The sequence below is a fragment of the Salmo trutta genome, chromosome 23 (genome assembly GCF_901001165.1).
Source record: "Salmo trutta chromosome 23, fSalTru1.1, whole genome shotgun sequence".
Classification (NCBI taxonomy): domain Eukaryota; kingdom Metazoa; phylum Chordata; class Actinopteri; order Salmoniformes; family Salmonidae; genus Salmo; species Salmo trutta.
Window position 1 is genome coordinate 39,408,330 of NC_042979.1, and position 12,321 is coordinate 39,420,650.

The 12,321-nt window shown below is 41.1% G+C and overlaps 1 protein-coding gene across 3 annotated transcripts in view; it reads left to right on the plus strand.

Annotated features, from left to right (window-relative positions):
- nek6 (NIMA-related kinase 6) overlaps nucleotides 1-12,321 on the plus strand; it is an 86,447-nt gene that overhangs the window by 57,869 nt on the left and 16,257 nt on the right. For all 3 annotated transcript variants that reach the window (XM_029710258.1, XM_029710259.1, XM_029710260.1), the window contains one exon: nucleotides 4,242-4,349. In XM_029710258.1, coding sequence (XP_029566118.1) covers nucleotides 4,242-4,349 — 108 coding nt within the window. The remainder of the gene's footprint in view (nucleotides 1-4,241; nucleotides 4,350-12,321) is intronic.

Here is a 12,321-nt window from a genome sequence, read left to right on the forward strand (position 1 = left end):
GGGTCAACACTGCAAATATTGACTCTTTGCATCAACTTTATGTAATTGTCAATAAAAGACTTTGACACTTATGAAATGCTTGTAATTATACTTCAGTATTCCGTAGTAACATCTGACAAAAATATCTAAAGACACTGAAGCAGCAAACTTTGTGCAAATTAATATTTGTGTCATTCTCAAAACTTTTGGCCACGGCTATACTGGGGAGTGCCAATATGGCCGACCGGTGGCTTCAAAGCCTTTCATTGGCCAATACATAGCATCAGCAATCCAGGGTTTATATACATCATTGGTTGTGAGTTTTAATATTTATTTCACCTTTATTTAACCAGGTAGGCCAGTTGAGAACAAGTTCTCATTTACAACTGTGACCTGGCCAAGATAAAGAAAAGCAGTGTGACAAAAACAACAACACAGAGTTACACATAAACAAACGTACAGTCAACAACACAATATAAAAAAATCGATGTACAGTGTGTGCAAATGTAAAAGAGTAGGGAGGTAAGGCAATAAATAGGCCATAGAGGCGAAATAATTACAATTTAGCATTAACACTGGAGTGATAGATGTGCAGATGATGATATGCAAGTACAGATACTGGGGTGCAAAATAGCAAGAAGATAAATAACAATATGGGGATGAGGTAGTTGGGTGTGCTATTTACAGATTGGCTGTGTACAGGAACAGTGATCGGTAAGCTGCTCAGACAGCTGATGCTTAAAGTTAGAGAAGGAGATATAAGTCTCCAGCTTCAGTTATTTTTGCAATTCATTCCAGTCATTGGCAGCAGAGAACTGGAAGGAAAGGCGGCCAAAGGAAGTGTTGGCTTTGGGGAGTCACAGATAAAAGGATAAATGCGGGCGAGTTCTTTTTTTATTTTTTATTTATTTCACTTTTATTTAACCAGGTAGGCTAGTTGAGAACAAGTTCTCATTTACAACTGCGACCTGGCCAAGATAAAGCAAAGCAGTGCGACACAAACAACAACACAGAGTTACACATGGAATAAACAAACATACAGTCAATAATACAATAGAAAAAGTCTATATACAATGTGTGCAAATGAGGTAGGATAAGGGAGGTAGAGGCAATAAATAGGCCATAGTGGCAAAATAATTACAATATAGTAATTAAACACTGGAGTGATAGATGTGCAGAAGATGAGTGTGCAAGTAGAGATACTGGGGTGCAAAGGAGCAAAATAAATAAAATAAATAACAGTATGGGGATGAGGTAGTTGGATGGGCTATTTACAGATGAGCTATGTACAGGTGCAGTGATCTGTGAGCTGCTCTGACAGCTGGTGCTTAAAGCTAGTGAGGGAGATATGAGTCTCCAGCTTCAGTGATTTTTGCTGTTGGTTCCAGTCATTGGCAGCAGAAAACTGGAAGGAAAGGCGGCCAAATGAGGAATTGGCTTTGGGGGTGACCAGTGAAATATACCTGCTGGAGCGCGTGCTACGGGTGGGTGCTGCTATGGTGACCAGTGAGCTGAGATAAGGCGGGCTTTACCTAGCAAAGACTTATAGATGACCTGGAGCCAGTGGGTTTGGCGACGAATATGAAGCGAGGGCCAGCCAACGAGATCATACAGGTCGCAGTGGTGAGTAGTATATGGGGCTTTGGTGACAAAACGGATGGCACTGTGATAGACTGCATCCAATTTGCTGAGTAGAGTGTTGGAGGCTATTTTGTAAATAACATCAAAGTCAAGGATCGGTAGGATAGTCAGTTTTATGAGGGTATGTTTGGCAGCATGAGTAAAGGATGCTTTGTTGCGAAATAGGAAGCCGATTCTAGCTTTAATTTTGGATTGGAGATGCTTAATGTGAGTCTGGAAGGAGAGTTTCCAGTCTAACCAGACACCTAGGTATTTGTAGTTGTCCACATATACTAAGTCAGGACCGTCCAAGTAGTGATGCTGGGCGGGCAGGCAGGTGTGGGCAGCGATCGGTTGAAGAGCATGCATTTAGTTTTACTTGCATTTAAGAGCAGTTGGAGGCCACGGAAGGAGAGTTGTATGGCATTGAAGCTCGTCTGGAGGTTAGTTAACACAGTGTCCAAAGAAGGGCCAGAAGTATATAGAATGGTGTCGTCTGCGTAGAGGTGGGTCAGGGAATCACCAGCAGAAAGAGCGACATCATTGATGTATACAGAGAAAAGAGTCTGCCCGAGGATTGAACCCTGTGGCACCCCCATAGAGACTGCCAGAGGTCCGGACAACAGGCCCTCCGATTTGACACACTGAACTCTGTCGGAGAAGTAGTTGGTGAACCAGGCGAGGCAGTCATTTGAGAAACCAAGGCTGTTGAGTCGGCCGATAAGAATGTGGTGATTGACAGAGTCGAAAGCCTTGGCCAGGTCGATGAATACAGCTGCACAGTATTGTCTCTTATCGATGGCGGTTATGATATCGTTTAGGACCTTGAGCGTGGCTGAGGTGCACCCATGACCAGCTCGGAAACCAGATTGCATCGTGGAGAAGGTACGGTGGGATTCGAAATTGTCGGTGATCTGTTTGTTAACTTGGCTTTCGAAGACCTTAGAAAGGCAGGGTAGGATAGATATAGGTCTGTAGCAGTTTGGGTCTAGAGTGTCTCCCCACTTTGAAGAGGGGGATGACCACTGCAGCTTTCCAATCTTTGGGGATCCCAGACGATACGAAAGAGAGATTGAACAGGCTAGTAATAGGGGACGCAACAATTTCGGCAGGATAATTTTAGAAAGAGAGGTTTCAGATTGTCTAGCCCGGCTGATTTGTAGGGGTCCAGATTTTATTTCTCACAACTGCATGGGTTGTTTGACACTGAACTAAAAGACATAGCTCAGGTATTTAACAGGGGAAATTGGTTGCAGGTGTGCTCATAGCGTAGAGATGCAAAGAGGACTCTAGTGCCCAAAAGCCTGTATTAGTATGGGCAGCGCCATTGAGGACTGATAAGTTGCGATATCTATACATCTCTATGGCTCAGAGGTGCCTGCAGTTAAAGGGACAGTTAACCAAAATAAATGAAATTAAAGGAAAAGTTAACTAAAAACCATTTTCTACATACACCAGTGTCCTACACACCACAGTGCCCTACACACACCACAGTGCCCTACACACACCACGGTGCCCTACACACACCACGGTGCCCTACACACACCACGGTGCCCTACACACACCACAGTGCCCTACACACACCACAGTGCCCTACACACACCGCAGTGCCCCACACACCACAGTGCCCCACAGTGCCACACACACCACAGTACCCCACACACCACAATGCCCTACACACACCACAGTGCCCTACACACACCGCAGTGCCCCACACACCACAATGTCCTACACACCACAGTGCCCCACACACCACAGTGCCCCACAGTGCCACACACACCACAGTACCCCACACACCACAGTGCCCCACACACCACAGTGCCCCACAATGCCACACACACCACAGTGACCCACACACCACAGTCCCCCACACACCACAGTGCCCTACACACACCACAGTGCCCCACACACACCACAGTGCTCCACAAAGCACAGTACCCCACACACACCACAGTGCCCCACACACCACAGTGCCCTACACACACCACCGTGCCCCACACACCACAGTGCCCTACACACACCACAGTGCCCCACACACCACAGTACCCCACACACACCATAGTGCCCCACACACCACAGTACCCCACACACACCACAGTGCCCCACACACCACAGTGCCCCACACACCACAGCGCCCCACAATGCCACACACACCACAGTGACCCACACACCACAGTGCCACACACACCACAGTGCCCTACACACCACAGTGCCCCACACCACAGTGCTCCACACACCACAGTGCCCCACACACCACAGCGCCCCACAATGCCACACACACCACAGTGACCCACACACCACAGTGCCCCACACACCACAGTGCCCCACAGTGCCACACACACCACAGTGCTCCACACACCACAGTGCCACACACACCACAGTGCTCCACACACCACAGTGCCCTACACACCATCAAGGGAAAAGTGTTGCCATAGCCAACTATACCAAAGTCAACTGCCAGTGCACAGACCTGAGGTTGAGAAACACTGACCTAGGACATTGATTGAATTTATTTGATAATTTGAAATGCTCCTAAAACTACCATGCCAATGCAGAGAACATAGATGACCTACATATATAAACCCAGTATTGTTAACAGCCTTGATAAATAACATGAACTGTTTTCTCTTTCTTTGAGACAGACATCAAGCCAGCCAACGTGTTCATCACTGCTACAGGAGAGGTGAAGCTGGGAGACCTGGGACTGGGACGCTTCTTCAGCTCCAAGACTACCGCCGCACACTCCCTAGGTAACACACACACACACAGAAACAGAAACAGTCATACACAGGAACACACACAGGAAAGTACACACAAACGCAAACAACAACAAAAAAACGTGAAATCTCATTGAAAAACACATCTACACACTGTACGGAAAGCACACACACACGACTCCTCTAACAGTCGTAGGCCTATGGCAAGTGACTGCGCTATAGGCAACTGATTTGGCACACAAAAACACACACACACACACACACACATATTTACTCTACGTTGTTCATGTGTTTCACATAACCTCATGACCAAAAAAGTCTTCAGTGGTGTTATGTGGACTGTGTCAATCAGTGGAGGCTGCTGAGGGGAGAACGGCTCATAATAATGGTCAGAACAGAGCAAATGGAATGGCATCAAACACCTGGAAACCATGTATTTGATACCATTTCACTGATTCCTATCCAGTCATTACCACAAGTCAGTTCTCCCCAATTAAGATGTCCTGTGGTCTATGTGTGCATTCCATAGGAAGTGCCCCCCTATTGATAAAACTAACACAAATGTATGTTTGTATTGGACATGTGAGGCTTGCACTTCTATGTTTCTGTTCCATTCTCTGGATGATTCCGACTGTGTATCTCTCTTAGTTGGTCAGGATATCAACCCTGAAAACATATCAACCCTGATAACATACCCTGATAACATATCAACCCTGATAGCATACCCTGATTACATATCAACCCTGATAACATACCCTGATAACATATCAACCCTGATAACATACCCTGATAACATATCAACCCTGATAGCATACCCTGATTACATATCAACCCTGATAACATACCCTGATAACATATCAACCCTGATAACATACCCTGATTACATATCAACCCTGATAACATACCCTGATAACATATCAACCCTGATAACATACCCTGATAACATATCAACCCTGATAACATACCCTGATAACATATCAACCCTGATAACATACCCTGATAACATATCAACCCTGATAACATAACAACCCTGATAACATACCCTGATAACATATCAACCCTGATAACATATCAACCCTGATAACATACCCTGATAACATATCAACCCTGATAACATATCAACCCTGATAACATATCAACCCTGATAACATAACAACCCTGATAACATACCCTGATAACATATCAACCCTGATAACATACCCTGATGACATATCAACCCTGATAACATACCCTGATAACATATCAACCCTGATAACATACCCTGATAACATACCAACCCTGATAACATATCAACCCTGATAACATATCAACCCTGATAACATACCATGATAACATATCAACCCTGATAACATACCCTGATAACATATCAACCCTGATACCATACCCTGATAACATATCAACCCTGATTACATACCCTGATAACATATCAACCCTGATAACATACCCTGATAACATATCAACCCTGATAACATACCCTGATTACATATCAACCCTGATAACATACCCTGATAACATATCAACCCTGATTACATACCCTGATAACATATCAACCCTGATAACATACCCTGATAACATATCAACCCTGATAACATACCCTGATTACATATCAACCCTGATAACATACCCTGATTACATATCAACCCTGATAACATACCCTGATAACATATCAACCCTGATAACATACCCTGATAACATATCAACCCTGATAACATAACAACCCTGATAACATACCCTGATAACATATCAACCCTGATAACATACCCTGATAACATATCAACCCTGATAACATACCCTGATAACATATCAACCCTGATAACATACCCTGATAACATATCAACCCTGATAACATACCCTGATAACATATCAACCCTGATACATACCCTGATAACATATCAACCCTGATACCATACCCTGATCACATATCAACCCTGATAACATACCCTGATCACATATCAACCCTGATAACATACCCTGATAACATATCAACCCTGATTACATATCAACCCTGATAACATATCAACCCTGATTACATATCAACCCTGATAACATATCAACCCTGAAAACATACCCTGATAACATATCAATCCTGATAACATACCCTGATTACATATCAACCCTGATAACATATCAACCCTGATAACATACCCTGATGACATATCAACCCTGATAACATACCCTGATAACATATCAACCCTGATAACATAACAACCCTGATAACATACCCTGATAACATATCAACCCTGATGACATATCAACCCTGATAACATACCCTGATAACATATTAACCCTGATGACATATCAACCCTGATAACATACCCTGATAACATATCAACCCTGATAACATACCCTGATAACATATCAACCCTGATAACATACCCTGATAACATACCAACCCTGATAACATACCCTGATAACATACCAACCCTGATAACATACCCTGATAACATACCAACCCTGATAACATACCCTGATAACATATCAACCCTGATAACATAACAACCCTGATAACATACCCTGATAACATACCAACCCTGATAACATACCCTGATAACATATCAACCCTGATAACATACCCTGATAAAATATCAACCCTGATAACATACCCTGAAAACATATCAACCCTGATAACATACCCTGATAACATATCAACCCTGATAACATACCCTGAAAACATATCAACCCTGATAACATACCCTGATAACATATCAACCCTGATAACATACCCTGATAACATATCAACCCTGATAACATACCCTGATAACATATCAACCCTGATACCATACCCTGATAACATATCAACCCTGATAACATACCCTGATAACATATCAACCCTGATAACATATCAACCCTGATAACATACCCTGATAACATATCAACCCTGATAACATACCCTGATTACATATCAACCCTGATAACATACCCTGATTACATATCAACCCTGATAACATACCCTGATAACATATCAACCCTGATAACATACCCTGATAACATATCAACCCTGATAACATAACAACCCTGATAACATACCCTGATAACATATCAACCCTGATAACATACCCTGATAACATATCAACCCTGATAACATACCCTGATAACATATCAACCCTGATAACATACCCTGATAACATATCAACCCTGATAACATACCCTGATAACATATCAACCCTGATACCATACCCTGATCACATATCAACCCTGATAACATACCCTGATCACATATCAACCCTGATAACATACCCTGATAACATATCAACCCTGATTACATATCAACCCTGATAACATATCAACCCTGATTACATATCAACCCTGATAACATATCAACCCTGAAAACATACCCTGATAACATATCAATCCTGATAACATACCCTGATTACATATCAACCCTGATAACATATCAACCCTGATAACATACCCTGATGACATATCAACCCTGATAACATACCCTGATAACATATCAACCCTGATAACATAACAACCCTGATAACATACCCTGATAACATATCAACCCTGATGACATATGAACCCTGATAACATACCCTGATAACATATTAACCCTGATGACATATCAACCCTGATAACATACCCTGATAACATATCAACCCTGATAACATACCCTGATAACATATCAACCCTGATAACATACCCTGATAACATACCAACCCTGATAACATACCCTGATAACATACCAACCCTGATAACATACCCTGATAACATACCAACCCTGATAACATACCCTGATAACATATCAACCCTGATAACATAACAACCCTGATAACATACCCTGATAACATACCAACCCTGATAACATACCCTGATAACATATCAACCCTGATAACATACCCTGATAAAATATCAACCCTGATAACATACCCTGAAAACATATCAACCCTGATAACATACCCTGAAAACATATCAACCCTGATAACATACCCTGAAAACATATCAACCCTGATAACATACCCTGATAACATATCAACCCTGATAACATACCCTGATAACATATCAACCCTGATAACATACCCTGATAACATATCAACCCTGATACCATACCCTGATAACATATCAACCCTGATAACATACCCTGATAACATATCAACCCTGATTACATATCAACCCTGATAACATATCAACCCTGATTACATATCAACCCTGATAACATATCAACCCTGATAACATACCCTGATGACATATCAAACCTGATAACATACCCTGATGACATATCAACCCTGATAACATACCCTGATAACATACCGACCCTGATAACATATCGACCCTGATAACATACCCTGATAACATACCGACCCTGATAACATACCGACCCTGATAACATATCAACCCTGATAACATACCCTGATAACATATCAACCCTGATAACATACCCTGATTACATATCAACCCTGATAACATACCCTGATTACATATCAACCCTGATAACATACCCTGATAACATATCAACCCTGATAACATACCCTGATAACATATCAACCCTGATAACATACCCTGATAACATATCAACCCTGATAACATACCCTGATTACATATCAACCCTGATAACATATCAACCCTGATAACATACCGACCCTGATAACATACCCTGATAACATATCGACCCTGATAACATATCAACCCTGATAACATACTGACCCTGATAACATACTGACCCTGATAACATATCAACCCTGATAACATATCGACCCTGATAACATATCGACCCTGATAACATATCGACCCTGATAACATATCAACCCTGATAACATACCCTGATAACATATCAACCCTGATAACATACCCTGATAACATACCGACCCTGATAACATACCGACCCTGATAACATATCAACCCTGATAACATACCCTGATAACATATCAACCCTGATAACATAACAACCCTGATAACATACCCTGATTACATATCAACCCTGATAACATACCCTGATAACATATCAACCCTGATAACATACCCTGATAACATATCAACCCTGATAACATACCCTGATACAATACCGACCCTGATAACATACCCTGATAACATATCAACCCTGATAACATATCAACCCTGATAACATACTGACCCTGATAACATACTGACCCTGATAACATATCAACCCTGATAACATATCGACCCTGATAACATATCAACCCTGATAACATACCCTGATAACATACCCTGATAACATATCAACCCTGATAACATACCCTGATAACATATCAACCCTGATAACATACCCTGATAACATATCAACCCTGATAACATACCCTGATAACATATCAACCCTGATAACATACCCTGATAACATATCAACCCTGATAACATTACATACCTTGATACATTACATACCCTGATAACATAACATACCCTGATAACATATCAACCCTGATAACATTACATACCCTGATAACATTACATACCCTGATAACATATCAACCCTGATAACATGGTCTTTAACCCATTAGATATTAATAAAGAGTAAATATAAACAATAAATATAATCATTGTGTTGATCCAGATTCAAATTTCCTGAGATTTACCAGAGATGAGTCTATCACTTGTGATTACTATAATGTTAAGCAATTTAACAACCTGTATAGCAGTTGATCTAATTCCAAGACAAGCTTATTTTCTACCTTTCATTTGAACATTCGCAGTCTTCCTAAAAATCATGACCACCTTGTTCATTATCCGTCTTCTCTCAATCATTCCATTGTTGCCCTTTCAAAAATATGGTTGACTGAAGAGACAACCATGCTTTATGACTTGTCTCCTAATAATGCTTTTCATCACTGTACAACCTCAAGAGTGGGAGGAGGGGCCATTTTTGTTCATAAACTTTTTAAATTCTTTGTAGGAGAGGACCTCGCACTCACATCTGATAACATTGATGTTGAATCTCTTTTCATAGAAATTCCCTCCTGTTCATTTTTTGGGAGTAAAAAAGTGGTAATTAGATGCATCTATCGGCCACCCGATTCTAAGATTAGTAGAGTCATGTATATCCTTGCATCAACCTTGGATTTCATTAATAATTCAAATAAAATGTGTTTTCTATTGGGTGATTACAACAAACTTATTTAAAAGTGAGAACCACTCACTGACATCTGACTTTTTGAATATTTTATCTGTATCTCCTCATCTACAGTTGAAGTTGGAAGTTTACATACACTTAGGTTTCAACCCAAAACATCTCTTGCCTTAGGTTCCAATATACAATACATGATAATCTATTACATTACATGAAGATCATATTGTAATTTTTCCTATAGAGTGCTGTAATGCATTTTAATTGTCAGCCATAGGGTACAGTTGAAGTCGGAAGTTTACATACACTTAGGTTGGCGTCATTAAAACTCGTTTTTCAACCACTCCACATATTTCTTGTTAACAAACTATAGTTTTGGCAAGTCGGTTAGGACATCTACTTTGTGCATGACACAAGTAATTTTTCCAACAATTGTTTACAGACAGATTATTTCACTTATAATTCACTGTATCACAATTCCAGTGGGTCAGAAGTTTACATACACTAAGTTGACTGTGCCTTTAAACAGCTTGGAAAATTCCAGAAAATGATGTCATGGCTTTAGAAGCTTCTGATAGGCTTATTGACATCATGTGAGTCAATTGGGGGTGTACCTGTGGATGTATTTCAAGGCCTACCTTCAAACTCAGTGCCTCTTTGCTTAACATCATGGGAAAATCAAAAGAAATCAGCCAAGACCTCAGAAAAGAAATTGCAGACCTCCACAAGTCTGGTTCAACCTTCAATTTCCAAACGCCTGAAGGTACCACGTTCATCTGTACAAACAATAGTACGCAAGTATAAACACCATGGGACCACGCAGCCATCATACCACTCAGGAAGGAGACGCGTTCTGTCTCCTAGAGATGAACGTACTTTGGTGCGAAAAGTGAAAATCAATCCCAGAACAACAGCAAAGGACCTTGTGAAGATGCTGGAGGAAACAGGCACAAAATGATCTATATCCACAGTAAAACAAGTCCTATATCGACATATCCTGAAAGGCCACTCAGCAAGGAAGAAGTCACTGCTCCAAAACAACCATAAAAAAGCCAGACTACGGTTTGCAACTGCACACGGGGGACAAAGATCGTACATTTTAGAGAAATGTCCTCTGGTCTGATGAAACAAAAATAGAACTGTTTGGCCATAATGACGATCGTTATGTTTAGAGGAAAAAGGGGGAGACTTGCAAGCCGAAGGACACCATCCCAACCATGAAGCATGGGGGTGGCAGCATCATGTTGTGGGGGTGCTTTGCTGCAGGAGGGACTGGTGCACTTCACAAAATAGATGGCATCATGAGGTAGGACAATTATGTGGATATATTGAAACAACATCTCAAGACATCAGTCAGGAAGTTAAAGCTTGGCCGCAAATTGGTCTTCCAAATGGACAATGACCCCAAGCATACTTCCAAAGTTGTGGCAAAATGGCTTAAGGACAACAATGTCAAGGTATTTGAGTGGCCATCACAAAGCGCTGACCTCAATCCTATAGAACATTTGTGGGCAGAACTGAAAAAGCGTGTGTGAGCAAGGAGGCCTACAAACCTGACTCAGTTACACCAGCTCTGTCAGGAGGAATGGGCCAAAATTTACCCAACTTATTGTGGGAAGCTTGTGAAAGGCTACCCGAAACGTTTGACCCAAGTTAAACAATTTAAAAGGCAATGCTACCAAATACTAATTGAGTGCATGTAAACTTCTGACCCACTGGGAATGTGATGAAAGAAATAAAAGTTTAAATAAATCATTATCGCTACTATTATTCTGACATTTCACGTTCTTAAAATAAAGTGGTGATCTTAACTGACCTAAGACAGGGAATTTTTTGTAGGATTAAATATCAGGAATTGTGAAAAACTGAGGTTAAATGTATTTGGCTAAGGTGTATGTAAACATCCGACTTCAACTGTTGATAGTTTACAGACACCTTAGCCAAATACATCTAACCTCAATTTTTTATATATATATGTATAAAACCCTT